Below are 26937 nucleotides of genomic sequence, written 5' to 3'. Positions count from 1 at the left end.
CCTGTCCTGTTAGTCTCCCCAAAATCTGCCATCCACTGGGGCTTCTGTGCACTGATGGCCTTGGGCTGTGTCCTGCCTCCCCAGCGTTAGGGAGGGGCTGATGCAAGCAGGAAGAGCTACTGTAGCTGGGGGTGGGGCGGGGGAACAACAGGGACAGGGACTATCCTTTAGACAGGCTCTCTCTCTCCCTTCCTTCCTTCTTCTTTCTTTCTTCAGGGCCATACCCACAGCATATGGAAATTTCCAGGCTAGGGGTCCAACCTGAGCTGCAGCTGCTGGCCATAGCCACAGCACAGCCCCACATCCTCATGGATACTAGTCGGGTTTATTACCTCAACGCGAACTCCTCTTAGCCTTTCAAAGCTCTTTGTAAGCTTTTTTTTTGTCTTTTCTAGGGCAGCACCCATGGCACATGGAAATTCCCAGGCTAGGGATCTAATCAGAACTGTAGCCGCCGGCCTAGACACAGCCACAGCAACTCAGGATCTGAGCTGTATCTGCAACCTACACCACAGCTCACGGCAACGCCAGATTCTTGACTCACTGAGCAAGGCCAGGGATTGAACCCTCAACCTCATCGTTCCTAGTTGGATTCATTAACCACTGAGCCACGATGGGAACTCCTGTAAGCTCTTGTACATACAGGTTTTTGGATTTATAAAAACAGTAGATGGATTTCCTGTTGTGGCTCAGCAGTAACAAACCCAACTAGTATTCATAAGGACTTGGGTTTGATCCCTGGCCCTGCTCAGTGGGTTAAAGATCTGGTGTTGCCATGAGCTACAGTGTTGATTCCAGATCCTACGTTTGTAGACCTGCAGATACAGCTCCAATTCAACCCCCAGCCTGGGAACTCCCATGTGCTGTGGGCGTGACCATAAAAAAACAAAAACAAAATAAACAAACAAAAACAGTAACCAACACTTATGGGTGCTCTCTGCTTGTTTTAGGGGCTGTGGTTTACAGGCATTGCCCCACCCGACCCTCAGAGACAGCCTCATGACACAGGAAGAGTTACCATCTCCAATTTACAGATGAAAAGACTAAAGTTTAGGGAAGTTAAGCCACTTGCCCAAGGCTGCCCAGCTGATAAGTAGTGGAGTTGGGCTGTGAACCCAGCAGTCTGACTTCAGAGCCTGAGCCTGTAACTCCTGTCATCACACACTGCCTCCAGTTTTACAAACTGACATAGCCTGGAACTGGGAGGAGGGTTGGGGAGGACTGCGGGTTTTGTATCAGATGGGGAATTGATTTAGAGGTTGGAGACAACCGTTAGGGATAAACAGGCTCATCGCTGGATGGGGCTGCCAAGGAGGTGGGGCCCCAGGGAGCACCACCGAGACGGGCCTCATTTACCATGTTTATGACATGTCTGGCAGAGGGCAGCTCAGGGAAAACCACCCCTTCCTAGATGCTGCTGAACACTTTTGGGCAGAAAAATGTCTTGCTTTTTGTCCTCTTCCAGCCCTGTGCCCCCTGCACTTGATCCTTGGCTAAGTGTGGAACAAATATTTAATGAATAGCTTCTAAAATATGGAAGCTGGAGTTCCTCTTGTGGCTCAGTGGTAACAAACACAACTAGTGTCCATGAGGTTGCAGGTTCGATTCCTGGCCCTGCTCAGTGAGTTAAGGATCCGGTGTTGCCTTGAGCTGTGGTATAGGTTGCAGACACAGCTCAGATCTGATGTTGCTGTGGCTGTGGTGTAGTCTGGCAGCTGTAGCACCAATGTGACCCCTAGCCTGGGAACTTCCATATGCTGCACCTGTGACCCTAAAAAAAAAAAAATTAAAAAATTAAAAAATAAATATATATACACACACACACTAAATAAATGTGAGGAGCCACAGTAGCCTTGAACCATTTTCCGTGTGACTAAAAGTATGCTCTGTGAGTGGACACATTGGGGAAGGCGGGAGGTTAGACCAGAGAGATTACACTAAGACCTGGCTACTTCTTGTGTGGTCTGAGGAACAGCAAAAGCAGCTTCAGCAGGGAACTTGTTAGCAGTACAGAATCTGAGGCCTTGCCCAGAACCACAGAATCACAATTTGCATTTTAACAAGATCCCCAGGTGACTGGAATGCCAGCACATGAAAAGTTTGAGTTAGCACCACCGTAACTCAGAAATGCCCTAGTCACTGCCCTGCTTTAAACCCTTCCTTGGTGCTCTACTGCCTTCAAGATCAAGTCCAAACATTTTGAGAAGGCTTGCTTAGAAGACTATACATGAACTTAACTCTTGCCTCCTTCTTCAAAATCTTTTTTCACACTCTTTGCCATGCTTTCTGCTCCTGTAGTACTGAGTTTCTCCCTGTCCACCTGTGGGCCTTTTCTTTGCCTTGAGCCTTTGCTCATTTTATTCCCTTTGCCGGGATTACCCTCTCCTCTTCACTCTTTTCTTCCACCTCTCTTTGGCCTGGGAAGTTCCTACTCAACCTCTAAGACTTAAACATTACCTGCTCCGGGAACCTTTTCCAGCTGTGACTGCCCCTCGTCCTCAGACCTTCATTGCAACTGGCTCTATGACCACAGTTATCATCCTGAGGGACACTTGTGTCCTTACCTGTGTGTCCCCTTCATTAAAGTGTAAACCCCGTGAGGGCGGGAGCTGTGTCTGTTGCTCATGACACATAAGCTCCAGTGTCTTCAAGGAGCTTAGCACAAATCATGTATTCAAAGAATGTTTGTTGCGTCTTGAAAAAGTATACACTCACGATCTTAGTTCAGCTGGGGTTACTGGAGGAGATCCCCTGAAGGCCTCGGATGCCCTGCCAAAAGCCTACTGCATTCTCAGGTCCTGGGGGCTGTGGTCAGGCACTGCCTAGAGATTAAGAGTGCCAGGTAAGCCCCGCCTGTGGGTTGGTGAGTGCAGTTCAGGGCAGGACAGGGAGATAGGGTTTGGGGACTCAGGGAGGGGGAAGAAACAGCCACTTGAGGATGAGGAAATGCATTCTGAGACAGGGTGTATTTCTCCAGGAGTCTAGCGGTAGAAATGGGGATCCAGCTCAGAGAACACCACCAGCAAAGTCTTGGAGGTAGAACAGTGCAAAGCACCTCAGTACGTAACAATCAGTCCCTCTGGCCTGGAAGAGAAGAGTTAAAGAACTATAAGGAAATGAGGCTGGAAGCATCGGTGGGGGCATAAGTGCAGAGCACTCGAATGCCCAGACCAGGAAGGAGGAACTATGAAGCCACAAGGGGCCCAGTGTAAGGACAAGGCCCTCCTAGTTTGGGAAGGTAGGGAAAGGTGGAAGGCAGTGACAGGGTTTCATTCATTAAATCCTGGGGTGGGGTGGGGGGAGGAAAGCAGTGCAATGGGGATCCTAGTGGGTTTGGAGATGACGCTTGGCTACATCCAGTGTGGGGAGTCAGGCAACATGTCCTGACCCAAATATCTGTTTGAATCCACTGTTTTACATGGGGCTGAAAATCCTCTCAGAGGAAAGCAAATTTGAACCAAGCCTATAACTAGATCTGCAGGACTGGATAACCCATTGGACACTATATTGCTGAAAGGGCCAGCAGAGCTTCAAAGAGAAACTTAATATAGAGGCAAAGGGAGCCTGGCAGATGAGCTGGGTTCCACAATAGGACTAAGGGTTGAAGGGGGCTCATGGCTCTGGTTCAATATGGTGACTCTTATTCAACTCACCCCATCTTTGCTCCTCTGGTGGTGGCAGTGTGCACAACGAGAAGGAAAAGATCAGTTCAACTGGTGGAAGGAGCTGTCTCCGAAACACCCAAGAGCTCAAATCCTCCTGCTGTGGGGCTTCCTGTCCCCCTAACTGCATGTGATATGGAGAGAGCCTTTCTCCTTGTGAGAGAGTATGATGCTCTCACATTGTCATGGTGCCATGAGAACTGAGCACATCAAGCAGAGGCATTCAAGGCCAGCATCCGTGGTCACTTAGCAATGAAGCCAGTGGAACATAGTGGCTTAGCCTGCTCCATGGCACAACTACAACTGAGGCTTTTTTAGGGGAACATTGCCAGCCAGGTAGTGGTATTCCTACAGGAGCAGGTGGGGGCCTAGAATTAGCAAGATTGGTTAAGGTAAACTCATTGGTACCACCAGCTGGTATAGATGGTAGGGGCATCTGCATTGCCACAGACACACCACAAGGCAGTCCAGGGCCTAGAGCCACTGGGTGATGGCAGTTTGTGGATAGATCTGAAAAAAAAACGGAGGGAGCCTGGTCTAGAGGAGAGAAATACCACTTTAAAGGGACAAGGATGAGTGCTGGCATCTGATCAGTGATGGAAGAGATCCAGCAGGCAACAGGAGAGGGCTGAACTTGAAGCTGAATGGCAACGGGCAAAAGCTGGGAGGGCTGGTGGCTGATGACCAATCTCAAGGGAAAATTGATGAAGGAAACTTCACTCACTGGGCACCCCCCCCCCGCCCCATGCTGGTTGGGTGCTGTGGTAGGTGCTTTTTTCATTTTGTTTATGTAGGTATTATCTCCATGTTATAGTAAACAGTCTTTACTTATTCATCAAATAGACACACGTGCACTAGAAAGATGATTAAAACACAGCTTCTTCCTTGAGGATCTCAGAATATTTTAGGTGAGAGATACAGAGTGGGCCACTTAGACCAGAGGAGAGGTAAGCACAAGGTACCATGGAGCCACAGAGAGACTCCCCAAGTCACTGTATCAGCATGTGTCAGAGCCAAGCTTCACGTCCTGGACTGTCTGGCACCCTTTCACTCCAGCTGCACAGCTATAGGACTCTGAGTCACAGTCCGAGTTCTGAGGAGGAGCAGTAGCCCCTGCTGCTGGCATGGAGTGTTTAAGAGCAAGGAGAAGGTGGAGTTCCCTGGTGATACTGAAAAGGAGTTTTAACTAAAGAACAACCCCCCCTTGGCTAAGAAGGCAGCTGCAAGCCTTATCCAGCTGTGCTCATCACTATGCCACCCTTCTTGTAATAATGTAACAACTGTGTGCCCTCTGTCCAAGCCAGCAGCCCTGCTAATCAGGTACCCAGCATTGCTTATCAGTTCTGCTTCTGTAACCTTGCTGGCTCAGTTTCTTAGGGAGGAACACTGTCTGCTTGGGGGTGGGGGAGGTCCGGGATGCTTACATGGGAAAATCAAGACCTTGTAGTGTATAAAAGTTACTGAGAACAAAGACCTGGTGGTGCTCAGACTCTGGGGGTGACTCCTCTGAGCCCGCACCGGTGCTGAATAAACCTTGCTTTTCCATATCTCCCAGTGCTGTTCGTCTCCTTCCGTTGCCACAGTTTTTGCGGTTTCCGCAACAATAGAGGGGGTTAAGGAGACAGCGTTGTCACTGCTCTGGGGCAGGTTGGATCCCTGGCCCGGGAACTTGTGCAGGCCGTGGGTGTGGCCAAAAAGAACAAAGCAGGGGGCGCAAGGAGAAGACACTGGGAATTGGGATGCGCATGTACCAGGGCCCTGGGAGCACCTCAGGCCCAGAAGAGGTGATGATGACCAGGAGAGGAGAGGTCACCAGATCATGAAGACCCTCCCCTGGGACAGCATGGATTCCAGGTGGCAGTGAGTGGTTCAACCTATATAGGAATCACCAGGGCAAGCAAGAAATGGGGCTGTTCTCAAAGAAGCAGAGTGGTACCAGCACATGGAGGGTTTCAAAAAACAAGTTGGGATTGAGAGGAGGGGCCACATGGGGAGTGGCAGTGGGGATGTGAGACTGAAATCACACAGTCCTTGGGCTGGAAGGAAAATCTGCCCCGTCTCTAGGATTATCGTCTCCTTTTTGCTTCTGTTGAGTTCAGTGGATTTGACAGGACTGTCTGCCTTTCAGAAAACAGGTTTTTTTTTGCTTTAAAAACTGTTTTTTCCTCCCTTCTGAGCACCATATCTGGAAGAAGTTCCAATCTTTCCTGGGGATTCTTTACCTCTGACTAGTGGCTGGATAGCCTACACCAACCTTCCACTGTTGGGACAGGCCTGTGGGCATACCTCTGGGGCATGTGAATCACAACTCTTTCTGGAACAATGGGCAAGGCAGGGAGAAGTCAAGATGAGAGGGGAGGGAGGCTAGGGCCAGGGGAGAAAACATGAGCAGCTTGGGCAAGAGAGGCTCCCTGGGCAGGTGGCTCCATTTGATTTCTCCATTTGATTTAAAGGGGAGGCTTAGATAGCCGAGAAGAAAAAGGCTAACAAGAAAAATATTAAACTGCAGTGCATGCATCCCCAGGGACTTCCTGTTGCCATGACTGACCTCCCGGAGAGCGCCATTCGTTCCCGAGCATGGCAGCTTTATAGGCACTTGTAGGCCTGCAAAGAACACCAATTTGCTGCTACAGTTTGTTTTGATAACTGCAAGTTTCAATAAATCTATACTAAAATCAAAGGGAAAATTAACTAGGCCCCAGTGAGGGGCACAGAGATAAGGGAGCACATTACCACCCTGGCCTCAGCCACCCCACATCTGTCTCTTGGTTCAGATTCAGGTCACCAGGGAGATGAATGGCTCAGGCTCATGGGAAGAGTCCTGGGGAAAGCAGGGCAAAGAAGGCACGGTCGGGTCTAGCCCCCACTGCTCTTGGAGTAAAGACTGTGGCATGGGAGTGGGGGGTGAGAGGGTGGTTATGGTGGGAAGAGGAGTTGGAAAATGGATGAGGGAGGGGCAAGAATAACAGTAATAGCCAATATTTACTAAGTCTTTATGCAGGATGCTGCACTAAGCATTTTAATTCTAATAACAAGTAGGTCCCATTATGATCCACACTATATAGAGATGAAGCCACTGAGCCTCAGAGAATATGTCACTTGCCTAAGGTCACAGGGAGAGCCAGGACTCAAACCTTGGTGGGCTCTCTCTGAGATCCCACTCCTCATAACTCTCTTATGTAGCTTACAGGGACTGAGAATGGCAGCAGTTTTTCCAGTTCTCAGATAAAATGATTTCAGACCCAGTCTGGGTTCTCTCAGTTGTGACAAGTTTGGGGGTTGCCATGTACTGTCCTTGATTCCTGGGTTCCCTGCCCTTCACTTGTTGATTAAGGTCTCAATTTTGATGGCCATCTTGCTGTTTTTCTAGTGGTTTGATGGGACAGTAGAAGAACCAATGAAGTCCTCTTTGGCCTTTGCTCTCAGGGTTCACTTTAGCTCAGCCACTTAATCCAGCAGCCAGGCAGTCTACCCAGGGTGTATCTGTGCCTGTATTGGACTCAGTTCACCAGCCTTCAAAAACTCACTTGCCCCATCTGCATGCTGTACCCAGGGCCTTGGCCCCCTGTTTTTTGGACAGGCCAGGGGCTACTATTATTATCTCATTTACAAACACATCTGGTTGTTTTAGCTTCCCTTGGGAGGACAGTTAGGTCTTGACAGAGCTTCTAATGTGCCCACGGTGGTGAGACGGCAGTGGCCTAATTTGACTAAATATAGGTTCCTCTCACCATTTTTGGTCTCAGATGAACCACTACGCTTTGGGTGTCGGATGTGGTCAGGGATCGAATCCGCAACCTGATGGTTCCTAGTCGGATTCGCTTCCACTGTGCCACAACAGGAACTCCCTAGCTCTCTCTCTCTCTCTCTCTCTCTGTGTGTGTGTGTGTGTGTGTGTGTGTGTGTGTTTAAGCTTTGGTCATACTATTTATGTTTTCTTTCCTTCCTTCCCTGACTCACTTCCCTTTCCCCTCTTATTCTTGTGGTCCTGGGATTATACTTCCTGATGAAATTTTACCACCTCAGCTTTGCTTCAGGCTCTGTTTTCTAGGGAACCAGAGACCACGAGCAACCGCAATATAGCCAAAGGCTTGAGGGAGCCAAATGCTGGGTTAGGCAGCAGTGTGAGGCACCAAGTATATACTGAGCTCTTAAACTGTTCTATTATTTCAAAGCCTTTCGCCTGGTCTCTGTCCAAAAGGAGCTTACATTCCGGTGAGGCCCTGGACATTGTTCAGATGAACTCTAGAGCACCAAGGAGGAAAAAACACATTTTGGAGAAGTCAAGGGGACCATGGAAGGCTCCATGGAGGCCACTGCGGATGGGCCTTAAAGAAAGTCTCCAGTCCTCGCAGTGTAGGTTTACATCATTCTTACAACCAAGAAGGCTGGCTGTGCCCGAGACTCAGGACACACTCAGGATGTAACAAAACCAGAGAGAAGAGAGGCCATCTTCGGGCCTCTTACTTGTCTAATTTCATTTACCTATTTACTTATTTGTTTATTGTTTGTTCTTTCTCCCCCTCCTTGATGTACAAGCTCCTTGAGGGTACAGGTTTTGTCTTATTTACCCGTGAAGCCTCAGCAACAGAAACAGTGCCTGACACTTAGCAGAGGCACTATAAATATGTTGACTGATTCGATCATCTGGGATTAACATCCAGATAACTTTGACGGAGGAAAAATGTTATCCAGCTCCAAGAGTCAAGGAATAGGCAGATGTGCCTCTACCGTACTGACCTTAGGTTTACTGACTTTGGGTTTACTGATCTTGGGTTAAGTGACACTTGTCCCTGATGTTTATTCCCTCATTTCTTCACATTTGTCGTGTGCCTGCTTTATGCCTGGCACTGTTGTCGGTATTACTGTCACAGCATGAAAAATACGGAAATAACGCCTACCTTGAGGGAGCTTACAGACTTCAGAGAGCGACCATGATAACACACAGACAATTGTAAAACAATGTGATAAATTCTGTAGCTGCTGAGTAGAATTAGCTAATTCATCATGTGGGATTGAGGAAGGTAGGCCCTGACTGGGGGGTCACCAAGCTTTCCCAACTCAGGTGGGACCCATTCATTACATTAAGGTCAGACCTATCTCAGAGGTGACAGGGCCCAGAAATGGCATTAGCTTCTCATGTGAAAGTAGGTAGATGGCAGACAGAGGGCTTGGGAACGGAAGCTGGGCCCAGAAGATGGGGCTGATGCGGAGGCCGTGGCGCCGTCCCTGGCTTGGCCGAGGCTGGGCCTCCCAGCCCGGGACCTGGTGCCTATGATTTCCCAGAGGCGTAACCAAGGTGAGGACACCCTTCTCCGGCTTTGGCTGAAGTTACCTCCAGCTTCTGCAAGAGGCTGAGGGCAGAAGCGCCCACAGCTGAGGCCAGAACCCTCTTCGCCACGAAGCTTCCTGTGCAGCTGCCCCAAGCAACGCAGCTCCCTCTTCCCTGGGAAGCCCTTCAGGAGTCTAAGCATTTTCTCCTTCGCCTAACATCCCCCTCCTCTCAGGTCTCCCCCAGGCCCACCTGAGACGGTGGATGCTAATAAGGACTTGTTGAATGACCTAATCATTAGAGGATGACGTCTAAATACATGTCACCTGGTGAGACTGCGCTCCCCTCATGAGAACAGTGGAAGGTGGAAAAGCGGAAGTGGGCGCCTTGGGTCCTTCTAGGCCTTTAGGAAGTTTCATTCATCCATCCATTCATTCATTCATCCATCCATCCATTCATTCATTCATTCATTCTTCATTCATTCATTCATTCTTCATTCATTCATTCTTCATTCATTCATTCATTCATTCATTTCACAGCTGGGAAGTGAGGCCGCCTTCACCGCTAAGTACGTGCAACCTCGAAACTGCAAGTCCCACAGGCCGGCCCGGGGCGCCACCATCTTGACACAGCTTAGCGCGCACGTCGGCGGGAGGGAGAGCGTTTGGGGAGGAGAAGCCCCGCCTCCCTGCAGCCCATTGGTGGAGGGAGCCGGCAGCGGGCTCAGCGGTTGGCCACCGCGCCCGCCCGTCCGTCACGTCGGCCGGGGTCCGAGTGCGCGGAGCTGAGTCGCTGTGTTGTGGACTGGTGGTGCCGGCTGCCGCTGTTGAGGCGGCGGGGAACGGGCGGTGGGGAGCGGGCGGAGCTGGCCCTGCTTCTGCCTGGCCGGCGCCGCAGTCGGCGCGGGCCGCGCCCGCCGCGGAAAAACTGCGCTGAGCGCCAGCTCAGGCCGAGGGAGACGTCGGGGCCTGCACCTGGAGCGAGGCTGCCGCGCTGGCCCTGAAGAGGGGCGTTGCCATGGCGACAGCCTCTCCCGCAGCTGACGGGGGGCGGGGGCGGCCCTGGGAAGGAGGGCTGGTCTCCTGGCCCCCTGCTCCTCCCCTTACTCTCCCCTGGACTTGGATGGACCCGAGCTGGGGGCAGCACCCCGGGGTGGGTGATGCGGAGAGGCCCCCCAGATTGGGCCCTGGTCATGCATGCGGGGTGAGGGTCGCGGCGCGCAGTTTGTGCAGCCTGGGGTGCTCGCCCATGTGCTCACCCTGGGTGCACGATCTACTGAGTAACGTTCTGGTGGAGAGGGAGAAGGGCAGGGTTTTGCAAGACAAACCGGCCAAGGTGATTAAGGGTGCTGACTTCTTTCCTGGGATTACTTAGGAGGAGGAAGAGGGGTTTGACTGAAGAGGTGAGAAACCCAGCAAGTAGATAGTAGATGGAACATCCCCTTTACCCACTCCCCATCCGGTAGGCAGACACACAAGGCTAGCTGTTTACTTCTTAGTAAGTCTGTAGCGATGGTAGTGAGGGTGGAAGGAGTGAATAAGGAGGCTAACCTGGCTAGCTTTCTGTTTGCTTTTCCTGCAAGTGTTCCAGCAACAGCTGTTTTCTTAAAAAGGCATGAATTTGGATTGGGGCTTGACTGTGAACTCTTGTGAAATATAACTGCGACTTACTGACTTGGGACATTCTGAATGTGGCCCCTCATTGGGGACTTTTAGGTCTGGATTTTGCAAAATGGTAGTGCCCATCATTGCCTGTGCTGTAAGTCGCTGGCCCCCTCTCTGGTATTAGTTCTTGTCAGACGTTTTATTAGTCTCCCTGCGGAAGGGCAAAAAACCAGGAATCCCATTGGCTAAAGACTGTGTACACTATTTGACCTCTAGTGAGTTGTGATTGGTTGGATGATTTTTGTTTGTAGAGTTCCTAGGGGAAATTGGCTTCATCAAATTCTGCTTTATTCTGACTTTATTATACACAGCATGCCTTGTTTTAGTGGGTTCATGCCTGGAGCCTAAGTATGTTATACCTGAATCCCCTACCATTTAAAAGGCAATTTATAAACAGGGTCTTGGAATGTGACTCCACTAACGTGTGTGTCTGTGGTCTTGGTTAGAAACCCACTTGGCTGCCTTTGTCAGAGAGGTGGGGGCGGTGGTGGTGGGGGAAGGTAGCTGCTGGGAGGTGATTGATAAGGTTTCTTTTACAGATTCTGTGCTGCTTCTCTGGAGCTCAGAGCACTTTGGCAACTTAAGCACTCCAAATTAAAAGCTCATTAACAATTCCTGCCCAAAGATTCTGTAAATGATAATCGGCTACCTAGGTCACAGAGTTTGGCTGAGAGCTTTCCTTCTAATTTGAAATTTCCAAGTAAACGTGCTTTTATTCCCTTTCATTTTGGAAAGTGTTTTCTTTGGGTTGGGGTAGATTGGTGAGTGGCATTTTCCCAGGGGATCTGAGCAGGATAAAATGTTAAGAATGTAGAATGGTGGACAGGAATAGATTGCTTTCAAACCTAGCAGTTTCTTTGTTCAAAGGATGTTGCTAGCTGTAAGGGCACCTTTGCAACTTCTAGTCCTTTGGAAGATCTGATTGGTAAAAGGCATTAAGATTTGTGTGACCTCAAGAGAAACCAGAGCGTGGAAGATTTGTGAATTAAGTGATAAAAATGATAGGTATCCCTTGATAATTTGACCTGGAGTTTGGCTATCTTGACTTTTTTAGAACTTGAGGCAGACCTTAATGTATCCTGCAAGTGTTTCATGTGTGGCCATTTGCAGTATGGCCTGTAGCTTTGTGGCACCCAACCCTTCCTCCAGTCCTGGCCTCAGTTCCTGACTTCTGAATATTGTTAGCCTTTACCTGTGCCTCCTCTTTGACTAGACTAGGATTCTGGATTATTCTGAGAGCTACCACTTCATGGTCATCTTTCTCAGTCGAAGCTCAGATGTTTTAAATGTTCAGTTTCTAGGTTAAGATAAACTCCTTAGGAAGAAAAGTATGCCAGTAGAGTGCATGAAATTCATCATTCTTAAAATATATACAGTTGACCATTGAAAAATGCAGGGCTTAGGGATGCTGACACCGCCCTCCAGTAGTTGAAAATCTGCTTATAACTTTTGACTTTCCCCAGAGTTTACTAATTGCTTACTGTTGACCAGGAGCCTTGCTGATAACATAAGCTTGATTAACATATTTTGGAATGTTAGATGTATATCTACATGTATTTAAAGCATTCATGACATCCTAACTTAAATTTTTTTTTGGTATTTCTAGGCTATGTGGTTTAGCTGCAAATTTTTTCAAATTGTTACAAATTTCCAAGAAAATGTCCATTATATTTATTGAAAAACATCTGTGTATAAGTTGACCCACAGAGTTCAAACCTGTGTTACTCAAGGGTCAACTCTAGTACCAGTAGCTTCTGAAAGCTCTGTACCAGCCCTGTGCTTCCACATAGATAGCTGTTGCACCAAAGTAGTTTGACTTTAGGAGTTTGAAGTATAGTGTGGCCCTTCAATTATTTCAAACAGCATCCTCCTGGGGATTTGATCCTTTCTATTGAAATAGACTTGTTGCAGAGATGTGTATTTATCCACAGCATTGGGGCTTTCCAGCTCTAACAGAACCTTCAGCATCCCCGGCGGCCAGTCTTGGCATCTTCAAAGTAAGGAGAGGTGAGAATCCTGCTGCCTGATCAGCAGGCTTGACTTCTTCCTTATGAGTATATGGGCTTGGAGGGTGGGGAGTGGGGACTGGTGCAGATTGTATTTTCTGTAACTTTTTTTGGCAAGATGCCATATGCTGAAAGGCTACTGAAACTTAACCTAAAGTTTATAAAGTGGTGAGGGTTGGAGGTGGGTTGTCTAGACTTTCAAGTTCTGTCATGATTGCTTTGTGGGCATTACATAGGAGGGTTTACTTGAAGTTCAGGAAGCTTGAATACAGCTGGAATAATCCTTTATCCTGAGAAATGCACATCTTAAGGTAACAGGAGGATCTTGTTCATTTGACTCTTGATAAATGCATTTGACCAAAGCCCTTGGGATCTTGGTTTAATTTGGGCAGCTCACCTTTGGGTAGATGGTCAATCCCAGTTTAACTCCATTTTGCAAGGATTGGGGCTGGTTAAAACGTGGACTCTGATGATTGATATCCAGGATCTCAGAGGCTGTTTGTTGAATAACTAAGGTCCAGGCATTTTGCTAGGTCCTGGGATTGTGGTGGTGAACAAGACAGCCACTTCCCTGACACCAAAGAGCTTACAAAGTCATGGGAGAGACAGATAGTATAGAGGCAGTTATGAAGCCTCTGAGAATGCTAGAACAAGGTAGATGTATGTGTGTTAAGCGTACTTAAAAGGACCTCCAGCCCAGACTGGTGGGCTCAGGGAAGGCTTTTCAGAAGAAGAAACCTTCTCAGCTAGAATTTGATGAAGACATGAAGGTGTGTGAAGTGTGAAGGTCAGAGCGTTGTTGACTTTGAGAAACTGAAGTTCAGTGGGATTGAGATATAGAGTACTCAGTGGGCAGAGGGCAGGCGAGAATGGTGAGAAATGAAGGAGACAAGGTGAGCAGAGGCCAGGGCCTTATAAGCTAGCTCTTAGGATTAAATGGTGAATAGGAAAAAAGACTAGGTCAGCAAACCTTCTGTAAAGGACCAAACAGTAAATATTTAGTCTTTGTGGGTCTCTGTAACAACTGTTCATCTCTGTTCAACTCTGCTGCTATAGCATGAAAGCAGCCATAGTACAAGAATGAATGAGCTTGGCTGTTCCAGTAAAACTTTATAAAAACAAGTGGCAGCTGGATTTGGCCTATGGACCAACCATTGGGTCAGACAAATCATAGAAACAAGGAGATGCCATTACAAGGTTTAAGCAGTGGACTGATAGTAGATTTGTGTTTTAGAGAGTTTGCTTTGATCTCAGTGTTAAGAATGGATTGAAGGGGACAATCCCTGAGGCAGAGAGACCAGTAAGGAGGCGGCGGCAGTTATATGGGTAGCATTTGTTATCTTCACCTTTGAGTCAATGTATTGACAATTAAAAATTGAGTATTCCTGACTTTTTTTTTCCTTTTTTTTTTTTTTTTTTTTTGCCTTTTCTGGGGCGACTCCCGCGGCATATGGAGGTTCCCAGGCTAGGGGTCGAATCGGAGCTGTAGCCACTGGCCTATGTCAGAGCCACAGCAACACACGATCTTAGTTGCGTCTGCGACCCACACCACAGCTCACGGCAATGCCGGATCCTGAACCCATTGAGCAAGGCCAGGGTTCGAACCCACAACCTCATGGTTCCTAGTTGGATTCGTTAACCACTGAGCCACGACGGGACCTCCTGAGTATACTTGACTTTTGACATCTGTGTGTATACTGGCTCTTTTTCTAATTTCTTGGCCGTCTAGGTGAGCTTAGACATTGTCTGTCAGAGAAATTCGGTGATACCAGCTCCTTTTACTGAGACTAGAAAAGATGTGGGAAGGAGAAGTGGGTGTGGAATAGTTGAGAAGTTTTGGGGACCTCTTTTCTATTGAAAGAAGTAGGGAATGGAGCCTGGGAGAGATTATGGCCTTTGGGGTTGTAGCTTAATGTCAGTTGCTTTGAACTTCTTGAACACTACACTAGGAGAAGGACCCATCTTCCTAAGCTTACCAGGTATTGTCTCGTTCTATGTATGTCCTACTCAGCCTCTCCTTGCTTGTCGGATGATCTTTTTCTTGTTTTGGGAATGTCTCCTACTTGTGTATGATGGTCTATGTCATATGTAGGGATCAGAGACAGTATTTGTTGAGCATCTAATGGATTGTCTTTCTCCTCCTACAAGCCCCTGTGTACAGGGCTGGAGGGAAGCCTACTGATAACAGTGCTTATGTGACCTTGGACAAGTGACTTACCTCTTTGAGTTTAGCTTTTTTTTTTTTTTTTTTTTTTTTATTTTCCCACTGTACAGCAAGGGGGTCAGGTTATCCTTACATGTATACATTACAATTACATTTTTTCCCCCACCCTTTCTTCTGTTGCAACATGAGTATCTAGACATAGTTCTCAATGCTATTCAGCAGGATCTCCTTGTAAATCTATTCTAAGTTGTGTCTGATAAGCCCAAGCTCCCGATCCCTCCCACTCCCTCCCCCTCCCATCAGGCAGCCACAAGTCTCTTCTCCAAGTCCATGATTTTCTTTTCTGAGGAGATGGTCATTTGTGCTGGATATTAGATTCTAGTTATAAGTGATATCATATGGTATTTGTCTTTGTCTTTCTGGCTCATTTCACTCAGGATGAGATTCTCTAGTTCCATCCATGTTGCTGCAAATGGCATGATGTCATTCTTTTTTATGGCTGAGTAGTATTCCATTGTGTATATAGACCACCTCTTCTGAATCCAATCCTCTGTCGATGGACATTTGGGTTGTTTCCATGTCCTGGCTATTGTGAATAGTGCTGCAATGAACACGCGGGTGCATGTGTCTCTTTTATGTAGAGCTTTGTCCGGATAGATGCCCAAGAGTGGGATTGCGGGGTCATATGGAAGTTCTATGGATAGATTTCTAAGGTATCTCCAAACTGTTCTCCATAGTGGCTGTACCAGTTTACATTCCCACCAACAGTGCAGGAGTTTACACATTTTTTTAAAAGAGCCAGCAATTGGGTGATCTGGCCTTTGGCTTAGTAATTTTGGGGTCCTTGCAGTTGTCGTTGTGGTCATGTGATAGAAACCTAGCCCCTGGCTGAGGCAGCAAGCAGACAGGAGGAATTTAGAACTAAAGCAAGATGCTGCTCTTCCTAATGGAAAATTTTCAGAGAGCAGGAGTCTCATGCAGAATTCCAGACCTTTTTCCAGGGTGAACCTCAGCCCCAACACCATCAGTGAAACAAACTAAGTGAACAGCTACCCAAGGAAATTCAGCAAAGTGTGACCAGTCATTTCTTCTGGTCTTTCAGGGTCATTTATCAGTGTTGCTACCCTGTGGCCCTACGTCTGTGTAAAATGCCTCTTGAAATTTTTTTTTTAATTACTTTTTACCACCACTCTGGGAAGTGGGTAAGGTGGTCAGCATTATTGTCACTGCTGTGCATGTGAGGAAACTGAGGCCTAGGCAGGTTAAGCGTGTTGTCTGAGGTCATGCTGTGAGGTACTGTTCGAGCTGGTGCAGAGTTGCTTCCAGATGAAGTTGTGTTAGTTTATTGCTGGTGCAGAGTTGCTTCCAAATGAAATTGTGTTAGTCTCTTCCTTTGGGTGAGGGATGTGTGGTCATTACAGAACTGCAGTCGGAGGCATGCCTCGTCCGGATCTGCTAGTCTTGATTTGGGTCCCACTTCATCCACTTGGTCCTGTTGGGTTTTAATTGATGACTGCTAGGGACAGGCCTGCTGGGAAGCAGATTCTCTTTGGGTCATTGTTTTTAGTCCATCCTCCTTTGGGGACATTCTTGGGGGAGCCTTGGGTTACGAGAGATTGCTTTGATATGTTCAAAATTGTGCCTTGTGCCCCACAGCTACAGGTAAAATCAAAAGGCGGATAATTTATGGGAGTGTCAGAGCTGGCCGCTGGCACCTCAGGAGGCCATTAGTATGCCTGTTCAGACCCTCTGTGTCCTTGCAATTGATTCCTCTTTGCATGAGCCTGATTTGGGAAGCTGTAGATCTGTGGGTAGTGATTGGATCTGACAGTCCAAACACCGGTCCCTAAATGAATCCTTTTAATAGTATTCTGGCACCAAGGCAGTGCTCACTCACTCTCTCTAACCGGGAAGGACAGAATCTATATGTGTGTGTGGCGGGGGAGGGGGGGTGGGAAGAAGGAGCAGGACAGAAGAAAAGAAGCTTTTCCTGGTTCTTAGGCCCTGCTCTGTTTAGTCATGTTCTGATTCTAGAGCAGTTGACATCATAATTCATTCAGCAAACATCAGCTTCCACTCCCTTGGTGCCTGGCCCTGTGCTGGGAGGACAGAAATGAATAAAACACGGTCCTTGCCCTTAGGGTCTTTGTCTAGCGCCGTGTTCCTCAGACTTTGTGAGCTCATGCACTCTTCAGGTGGAGAAAACTCATCTTCTACTTTTCTTTAAGGCTACTTGGAATTTTAAAATGCACTCAAGGGTCTGACAAAAAACAAGTACAAGAAGTAATTTCTTCAAATATGCCTTTGACGCACACATACATATACACACGCCACACACCCCCGTACCTGCTCTATTCCATCCTTCTCACCTGACTCCCTGAAAATCACTGGTAAGAGGAGAAACACATAAGGAAAATCTTACAGTATAGTGAGACGGAAGGTATGAAATAGGAATAGACTGTGCTCCCAGATCACTTAGGCAGTTAACTTTCTGATGAGGTGTCAGAGAAAGCCCCCCAAAAGGGGGGCTTTTGAAGAAGGAGCAATAATTTGCCTGGTGAAAATGCATTTTAAAATGGAGAGAGTAGCACTTGCCAAGGCACAGATTTGCCAGAGGAAATGTCACATTTAGGGGCTTGAGCAAGAGCAGGGCTAGTTGTCACCCTGCTTCCTGCCAGTGCTGCTCTGTGAGATGGGAAGATTTGCTCCCCTGGGTTTGAGAAGAGGCTTTGAGTTGCTTGTGCTGCGGTTGTTTTAATCTAAGACACTGCTTCCTGTTTCCAGGGCTGTGATTTGTTTTTCTCGTTAAAAATGAATTTGGGTGATTTGGACAGACTTCATTATTGCTTATGGTTGAGTTTCTTTTAGTTAAAGTCATACCTTAGCTCAAAGGAAAAACAGAAGTTGGTATGCATTGTTAACCCTACGGCAGATGGGACAACCAGCCAAATGGAGGAAGGTGGGCCCTCAAAGGTGGGAGAGAACAGGATCCTGAAGGGCTGAGTACCTCTGGGCCTTCGTGTTCTCTTGTGTGAAATGGGAATTCTGGTGCCTGTTTTGCTTGATCGTTGGGAGACTTAGATAAGATGGCATATGTAAATCACTAATACAGTGCCTGGTTTATAGTTGATTTTCAGAAAATAGTGTTTCACTTTTCTCTTTCTAATGTATTAACAACAATTGCTCCCTTTTACTGAGAAACTGCTATTTTGTGTGTTGTATGGTTGAATCAGACCCCTGACAAATAGATTATTATAACTATTATTACAAAGAATGTGTGGTAGAGTCAGGATTTGAACCTGTGTTTGTCTAATACCAGCATTTTAACCACCAGCTGTATGACTCCTTGTTTCTGCTCCAGTTGCCCATCTTGGAAGCAGGGGCAGAGGAGGTTCTGGGCGCCTCCCTGCTTGGGTCAGATGCTGTCTGCAGTGGGAGAGGGATGAGAGTACCGCACCATACCCTGTCCCGCCTCCATTCCTGTCCTATTGATGGTGTGTTAGGAGGCTAACCTTTGCCCCTCGTGTGTGTGATGGGGTCACAGCTGATGTGCAGGTCTCTGCAAAGAGATGCTTCCCTGCCCCGGCCCCTTGGAGTTTGCCCCGGCTTCTGGGTATGGCTGATGGATTAACAGACAGCAAGCACATCCCAAGCAGGTACTTGTTTTTCTGTGCTGCCTTGAGCTGTTGAGACAGGTTAATCAAGGGTGAGAAGGCGCCTCCTATGCCTGCGGTGTTGCCGTCAGAATTGGGTGTTCTTGAAGGTCTTCAGTGACTTCAGCATCTGCTGCTGATGTTGGGCAGGTTCTCCCTAGCCCTGCCTTGGGGCAGAAGCCACTGAAGCTGCAGGCCAGTGGGGTGACAGGGTGTAGCGAGGAGGAGAGTGTTTTAAGGGGAGCACCCGGCTTTAGGGTGCTTGCTTCCGCTCCACTTTGGAGCCATCAGGAATTGGCACAGAGGTTCCAGGGCACGTCAGACTTTGTTCCCCCTTCGGCAGACTGGGCAGAGCCCTCAGATCCGAGGCCTCCGCTGTGAGACTGCGGAGGAGCTTGGGGGAGAGTGGTGGCGCCTGCTCCTTGTGTTGGGGCATGGCCAGGGGCTCTGAGCTGGGAATCAGGAGCCCTGGGGTCTGTACCCTTACTTGCTGTGTGAACCTGGGGCTGCCCTTTTCTCTTCCTGGGGCTCATTTTCCCTGGCTGGTTGGACTGTCTCCTCTTGGGTTTTCTTTCACCTTTGACAGTCTGATTTTCACAGAAAGTGCTCTGGCAGTAAGGATGCATTCGTCAGTTTGAACATTATGACTTTTGAAGGCATGCAGTTTATTTATATTTTTCCCAGGCTATTTCTAGCCACCTGAGACAGGGCCTGTGACTGAGCGAGTTCCAGACAGGTGTTCTCTGTGGATGCTTCTGTGGCTAGGGTGCCTGAGCCCTTGTGCTCCCACAGTCAGGTTGGGACAGGGACTTGCCCCAGGAATGGGACCTGGAGAAGCTGCAGGTGTCCCATGTGCTTCTCGTGTGCTGAACCCAGAACCTGCCTCAGTGCCCTGGAGTTTCTCTGGCATGTACCCCTGCCTCCCAAGCTGGTTTTATGGAACAGATTGAATCCAGGGATGGTAACTTACACCCTCCCCAGAGATCCCAAGTACATATAGACAGGGAGATGGGTGGGAATGGGCTCCCTATTTCATGATGGGCTGCTTTTCTGTCCCCCAGGCTCCCCTGGCCTGTATGTGGATATTAAAAGGTGGCCCCCTCCCTTCTCCCTTCCTTACTCCCTCCAGTAATGGAAGGCTATAAAATGTCTATTTACTCAAGAAGTGTAATGACTCCTCTGTGGTTTCGGTAATCTGGTGATTTGGTGCTTCTCTGGTCTCTCAGGTAAATACAGATGAAAGCTTTTTATAAAGGCATATCATTTTCCCTCATTAAATGTGTGTTTTGGCACATGCGTTATTTACCTGGCGGACAGTAATGGCTGCAGAGGAGCCATTGTGTCTGTTGTGTAAATATTCTGCACAGAAACTGTCTTCCGGGGGCTGTGGCACAGACCTGCTCCTCTGAATCTGGCTGGCCCTGTGGCAGTCCCTGTTTTCCCCTCTTATGCCCCACTGAGGGGTTGGTCCCTTTATTTGGAGGAGAGAATCATTCATTTTCCTCTTTGCCACAGGCTGCTTACTACCTTTAATTTGCTAGGAGGAGGAAATGGATGTTAGAGAATAAATGTGTGTAAATGTTGGTCTCTGGTGAAAGATGGCGTGCAGATAGATAGATGCCGAGCCGTAGACTGTTGCTTTTGAGTTCTGCCCCTCAACTAGATTCTGAGTCCCAGTGGATGATGTAAGCCATAGACTTATATTCTGTGAACTTGAGACCGAAGTGTAATGACATCAGTAGGAAGGGGAAATCCCTAAGATGTCAGAGGGTAGACAGGCAGTGGAGAGCCTCTGCCAGAGTGCAGGAGTGTTTCCCGAGCAGACTCTGCTGTTAGGAGTGGCCATTGAGGGGCGCTGGGCGGGGCTCTTAGGGTGGAGACTGCACACTTTGAGGGCTGGCTTTTGCTGGCCTCCCTACTGGAGGAGAGTGTGCAGCCTCCTTTTGTGGGCAGTACTGGGAGATGGCTCCTTTGTTTACTGTTTTCTGTTTCTTTTTTTTAAAAAAAAAAAAAAACAGCAAAAAACACCATTCCATGTGGATTAAAAACATTTTAAAAAAAGTTTGAAATAGGCCAAATTTGCATAAAAGTTGGAAGTAGGGCACAAAGAAATTTTTTCCTGAACCGTTTGTGAGTTAAGTTGCTGACCTAACACCGCATCACAGTAAATACTGTGCATGTATTTCCTACGTGCAAGGACCTTTTCCTGCCTAACCGTAATGCAACCATTACATCCGAAAATTAACACTGATAGTGTTAGTTACCTCCATCTAATCCTCAAACCCCATTCAGGTTTTGCCCATTGTCCCAGTAATGTTCTTTGTAGCAGAGTGACCCAGTCCAGGATGGTACGTTGCATTTAGCTATGAAATTTCTCTTTATTCTCCCCTAGCCTTTTTTTAGTAAATGTTCCTCGACACACATCACCTTGATACTTTTGAAGGTTACAGGCTGGTTGTTGTATAGACTGTCCCTCAAAATGGTTTGTTTGATATTTTCTCATGATCAGATTCAAGTTATGCTTCTTTAACAGGAATGTCACAGAAATGATGCTTTGTTTTTCTCATTGCATCTCGTGTGATGCATGATTTTGATCCATCCCATTACTGATGATGTTCATTTCGTTCACTTGACTAAAGTGACGTCTGCCCGGCTTCTCCTTTGTAAACTTACTCCCTGTTACAATGATGAACTTTGAAACTTGTGAAATCCCTTACCAAACTTTAATTTTAAAAATTTACTTATGTATTCATTTACTTATTTATATCTTTATGACCTCATGGTTTCCCTTTTTATTCAGTGCATTGTAGTCCATTATTTACTTACCAGTGGGAACCCCTTCAAGCTAGCTTCTGGGTCCTTTTGATGTGTTCCCATCATTCTTTGAGCATTTCCTTGCTTTCTGGCACAACAAGATGTTCTAGGGTCATCTTGTGCTTCCCCTGCCACAGCCCTGGAATCAGCCATTTCTCCAAAGATCTGAGTCGTTCAGTGGAGAACGTTATTTAGAAGACAACTAGGTGTCAGATGTGCTCCTTGCTATTGAGTGTTGCTGGTTCCTGGCCCATCAGTAAACAGAGCTATAAAATATATATACATGTGTGTATATGTTTGTGTGTGGATATATACTCTTCCTCACATTTCCATCTAGCTTTGCTTTTATATATTATTTATATATATCAGAAATTGTGGTTCACACTGTTACCTCCAATTCCAGTTCGACCCCATGGATTTTGATTTTCCCTTTCCGTATTTTAATTCTATCCTCTGAGAAACCCGGCCCCCTTACCCTTAGTATACGCCCTCTTTGGATCAATCCCTCTGTCTGTAACGAATCTCCTGTTGTTTCCACTGCCCTTTCCCCTTCGTGGGTGCTTCTTTTGCTCTGCCCACAACTCTCCACATCAGGCTCCCCCTCCATGTCGCCAAGCAGATGCCCTTCATACTGTACTCGGGCTCTGGCATGCTGCATCACACCTTCCTGCCTCTGTGGATGCCTCCCCACCTGCTGCTCTCCCACTTCAACTGATGTAGAACCGACTTTCCTCAGCCACGACTAATGGCTCTAGAGCTCTTAGAATTTCTCAGAAAGGGAAGAAGAGCTTCCTTCTGTTTCTTGCATTGAACTTGGTTTTTAGAAGTAAGGGGAAGTATGGAACCCAGTGACTGCTGATATAGGGGGCCTGGTCACCTAATGTCTGCTTTCAAGAGATATGGGTGAAATCACCTGAGAAAGCAAGGCCTACAGGCATGAGGACCTCTGGCCGTCCATGTGTTGTCCACTGGAAGAGATATGGCCTATATAGTATGCTCTATGGCAGGTCCAGAGCAATCTGGGGATGCAGGAGACATTGATGTTACCCTCTGAGGTGGCCTTATGCATTAATTGGATTTATAGGCCCAAAGTATGGGGGTCCAGCTTGGCCAGGGGGGCATAGGCCAGTAGGATTATAGTACTAGTAATGGTAAGCTAGTATTTATTGAGCTGTATGTGTCAGCCCCTGCTTGAAGTGCTTTACATGTGTCCTCTCATATATTCTCACTTAAGGAGTAGGAGCTGCTATTATTATTTTACAGGTGAGGAATTGAGGAACAGAGCTTGCCCAAGGTGCCATGGCAAATAAATGGTAAAATAAAACCTGGAAACCCTCCTAACCAAGGCACTTCTTTGCTTGTAGTATTTGGCAGGTGGGGTCTGGTTGACCATAGACACTTTATACGACATACATACACACTGGAGAACTTTAAGACTTTCAAAAGTCCTTACACATGGCCTGACTTTGAGGGGTTGGAGGAGAGTTCTAAGGCCCTGAGGGACTCTAGATCCAAACTAAAATGTGTCACACTGAGCAGACAGGTGTCTTCTTTCTTAGCAAGGCTTCCAGTACTGTTCAGGAGTGGGTGATGTGAAGAGTTATTTTGGATTCCAGCTTTCAAAGGGATGTTGGCCCATTTGCCTTTCCAAGGGATTCCATAATGCAACTCAAGCCAACCTTTGTCTGTCCTAGGCTGAGGAGTTTGGTTGCATTTTTGGAGAGGCTGTAAAACTTCGGTGAAAACAAGTACTGTGCTTGTGCTGGATCCATGAAGAACTTAAAATACTTTTTGGTCTTACTTCACAGGGGATCTCATCATAGGGAGAGGGAGATTGCGGACCCACACAGCAGGCAAGTTATTGTAGGTTGTTGCGTTGGTCCTGGGAGAGCCGGGACAAGAAGTGATACTTGGCATTGTCCATGCCCACTCAGCTAGCAGTGACCTCCTTGCCTCTAGTGTGCTCTGGATTTCACAGGCTGCCAGCTTCCTCCACCTGTAGGAGGGAGGGAGTCTTTCAGAGGCAAGCTTTTGGCTCAGAGTGATGCTTCAGAAAGCTTAGACTGTGGCCATTTCCATTCTGAGCAGCAACATGTCTTGTTAGACTTTGAGGATTAAAGTGGAGGGAATTTGAGTGTTGTGTATAAAAGGGGGAAAACAAAATTTCTGCTTTATTCTTTTTTTTTTTAAAGGAAACTTATTTGTGAGTAAAACTTAGGCTTTGATTTTTATATTTAGTTAGCCCTCTAAGGAGCAGACATTCTGCAAATTTAAAGGGAAAACTTGAAAAGTGATTTGGATTTTTTTTTTTTTTTATTTTGCACATGCCCACTCAGAAAACCTTACCAGCCTTTCAGCAATGCTCCCATTACTGCCACATCTGGGTTTTCTCTTTTTCTTCCCTATTTAAAAAAGTCCTGCAGTCATTCAAGGCCTCTGGTAGAGAGTGAGTCTAAAAGCAGCAAGTGGAAAGGCCTGAGGCTCTGAGGCTGTTGCCAGCTGTGCTTTGCAGGCTTCGTTTATTCCCCCAGAGCGCTGCTTACTGGCTGGGGGCTGGGGAATCACCAGTAAAAGGTGAGCTAGCTCCCTGTGACTGGCTCTGCTCCTTTCATGCTTTCACATTGGGAGAAGGGAGGGGGTATGTGGAGAGGTCAAGACATGGACGGGAAACCTGGGGCAGATGGCTGGTAAGGGAGCTGAGGAGAGACTCCCAGGCCTTTTCTGCTGTCTCTCTGAGTCTGCTCAGCTCCCAGGCCTCATTGTACTACTGGGTCACTCAGGTTACTTGGGAAACTTAGCTGTAATGTTAGCCATTGCCACCTGAGGAGTGACCACAGCCTTCTCTCTCCTCTCTTTTGACCTTTGGAGCTCCACTTAAAGATGAAGGCCAGTGCTGCGTCTGGCTTTGAGAAAGATCTGGGAGACTCGGAGCTGTCGTAATGCTGCAGGGCCAGTATGAAGGGTCTTGAACTTCAGCAGTGAACCCGGGGATGTAGGAAAGGGGCCTGAAACACTGGGGCGGGGTTCATGTTGTGTGACTGTTCCTGAAGCCTAGATGAACAGGCCGTGATAGGAGGGAGTAACCCAGGCTCTCTGTTCTTTTCTCCCCCCGCCCCGTTTTTCTTTTTAACTTTCCTCCCCTAAGTTTTAGATGCTTCTGGATGGTCAATGCTAGCACCTTTACAGACTGGAGCAGCTCGATTTTCATCATACTTACTTTCAAGAGCAAGAAAAGTGCTGGGCTCCCACTTATTTTCTCCCTGTGGTGTTCTGGAGTTCTGCTCCATATCCACCAGAAAGCTGGCGGCTCATGGCTTTGGCGCATCCATGGCGGCAATGGTGTCCTTCCCTCCCCAGAGGTATCACTACTTTTTAGTGCTGGACTTTGAGGTAACTGTTGCATCATTGCTTCAGAAGAGGTGGGGTGGGCAAGGAGGGAGGGAGCGTAGACTTGCTTTCTGGAACCCGAAGGACCTTTCTCATGTTTCCTTGGCTTTTGGCTACTCATCCGGAGTTCCTCCCTTTGAAGCAGGACCTGATTCAGGTATGCCAGGTAAGGTGTACCTTCGAGGTCTCACCCAGTGGGCACACCGTTTCTCCCTGGTCTCCGCCTTTGGGAATCAAAATATTTCCTTCTGTTCCATGCTTACTCTCCCATTTCCCTTCCCGCCTTCCTTTTCCTGTGGCTGCTGCATGTTCTTTTAAGGAGCACAGTGATAGTCAGCCTCCAAGGCGGCCCCCGGTGATCCTTGCCTCCTGATATTCATCCCTTTGGTAGTTCCCATCCCACACTGCAGCAGAGCCAGCCCCGGATAACCGAGAGACTATAGTGGAGGAAACCTTGTGTGACTTTGAGGCTACTTCAAAAAAGCATTGCAGTCTCCCTTGCTCTGTTGGGTCACTTGCTCTGGAAGAAGCCAGCCACCATGTTTTTTTTTTTTTTTTTTTTCTTTTTGGGGCCACACCTGTGGTATTTGGAAGTTCCCAGGCTAGGGGTTGAATCAGAGCTGCAGCTGCCAGCCTACACCACAGCCACAGCAATGCCAGATCCTTAACCCACTAAGCGAGGCCAGGGATCGAACCCGCATCCTCATGGATCCTAGTCAGGTTCGTTAACCACTGAGCCAGGAAGGGAACTCCCAAGCCACAGTGCTTTGAGGACACTCAGGCTGCCCTGGCGAGAGGCTCATGTGGACAGGAACTGAGGCTCTTAGCTCAAAGCCAGTACCAACCTGCCAGACATGTTCTTGGCACTGTCTTAGAGGTGATAACTCTAAGCCTTCAGATAACTACTGTCCCAGGGGACATCTGACTTCAACCTCAGGAGAAGCCCTGAGCCAGACTGACCAGCTGAGCTACTCCTGAATTCCTGGCTTGTAAAGGCTGTGGAGAGATAATAAATGACTATTGATGTTTGAGGTCACTATGTTTTGGGATGATTTGTCATGCAGCATTAGGTAAACTGAACAGATACCATTGTTGATGTGTCGGAAAGGAAAATTTCTTTGCTTGCTTTTTTTTCTTAGCTGCCGACTGTGTTCAGAGATCTTTTTACTTTTTAAAGTAGTGCTGCTAGGAAGCTGGGTTAGCAGCAGAGAGGCACCTATGCCAGGTGATATCGGGGTGCTTAGTTTTTACTTTGGGGGTGTGATTGGGGGCAGATGTGGCAGTCCATTATACACAAGTGGGGGACTTGGGTATGCTTAACTCTAGGACTATAACTTTTCTGTGTCGGGCTGGTGTCAGGTGTGTAATTTTGGGCTGCGTAGGCCTGTTGGTCTGGGAGCAGCTTTCAGTAGTGAGGAGGAGGAGGAGAGGACTGTATAGAAGCAGGCACTTGGGAGACAGGGCGAAGATGAACTGGGTTTCTTTCTTTTTTTTTTAATTTTTATTTTTTGTCTTTTTGCCTTTTGAGAGCCGCTCCTGCGGCATATGGAGGTTCCCAGGCTAGGGGTCTAAGGAGCTGTAGCCAGAGCCACAGCAACGCGGGGACTGAGCCGCGTCTGCAACCTACACCACAGCTCACGGCAACGCCAGATCCTTAACCCAGTGAGCAAGGCCAGGGATTGAGCCCACAACCTCATGGTCCCTAGTCGGATTCATTAACCACTGAGCCATGATGGGAACTCCAAACTGGGTTTATTTCTCATGGTTATTTTTCTTCTAGGAAGTGGTTCTATCTTTAGGGTATTTCCATAAAACCAATAGATACCACACACTTTTACCCTCCTCCTCCTCCTCCTCTCCTCTTTCCCATTCTCCCTTAAAGTAGTGGTCTGCTTTGGGGGAGGATTGGAATCAGGCCTGCTGAGGCTTGGGAAGACAGGAGCTGGATGAGGAGAGTGTCCTGGGGAAGGAACTTTGCAAGAAAGGGAAGTCGGCTCCGGAGCTGCCGAGCCACACGTTCTCAGCCTCTTGCTCCTACCCATGCTCTAGAGGCTTCTTCTCCACCTCTCAAACTACTGGAGATTCTAGTGGGTGTGCCTGGGTAGCAGGTGGGAGTTTAAAACGTCTCTCAGATTGAGAATGAGGGATCCACATCCCAGATGCCACATTATTTCCCTTCCTCATGATCTCATTCATTGAGTAAAGCCCTAGTAGGACCTGAACCTAAAAGCCAGCACGTCCCTGTTGCATAGGATTCATCCTTTTTTTTAATTTTTTTTTATTTTTTGTCTTTTGTCTTTTTAGGGCCGCACCTG

General features: G+C 47.7%; 1 protein-coding gene across 5 annotated transcripts in view; it reads left to right on the top strand.

Annotated features, from left to right (window-relative positions):
• The first annotated feature begins 9690 nt into the window (after nucleotides 1-9690).
• Nucleotides 9691-26937, top strand: part of LOC110257498 (ERI1 exoribonuclease 3) — a 74687-nt gene continuing 57440 nt past the window's right edge. For 2 of the 5 annotated variants that reach the window (XM_085003040.1, XM_085003043.1), the window contains exons 1-3: nucleotides 9691-10086; nucleotides 12530-12605; nucleotides 24381-24594. In XM_085003040.1, coding sequence (XP_084859166.1) covers nucleotides 9952-10086; nucleotides 12530-12605; nucleotides 24381-24594 — 425 coding nt within the window. In that variant the 5' untranslated portion in view covers nucleotides 9691-9951. Of the gene's footprint in view, nucleotides 10087-12529; nucleotides 12606-23043; nucleotides 23089-24380; nucleotides 24626-26937 lie in introns of all 5 variants that reach the window. The other 3 variants (XM_085003042.1, XM_085003041.1, XM_085003039.1) reach the window with 2 other exon arrangements.

The sequence above is a fragment of the Sus scrofa genome, chromosome 17 (genome assembly GCF_054392235.1).
Source record: "Sus scrofa isolate SSC_HxYL_T2T_F1_AM1 chromosome 17, Sscrofa_HxYL_maternal_Yorkshire_Landrace_v2.0, whole genome shotgun sequence".
In the NCBI taxonomy this organism is placed as follows: Eukaryota; Metazoa; Chordata; class Mammalia; order Artiodactyla; family Suidae; genus Sus; species Sus scrofa.
This window is presented reverse-complemented; position numbering and strand designations above follow the sequence as displayed.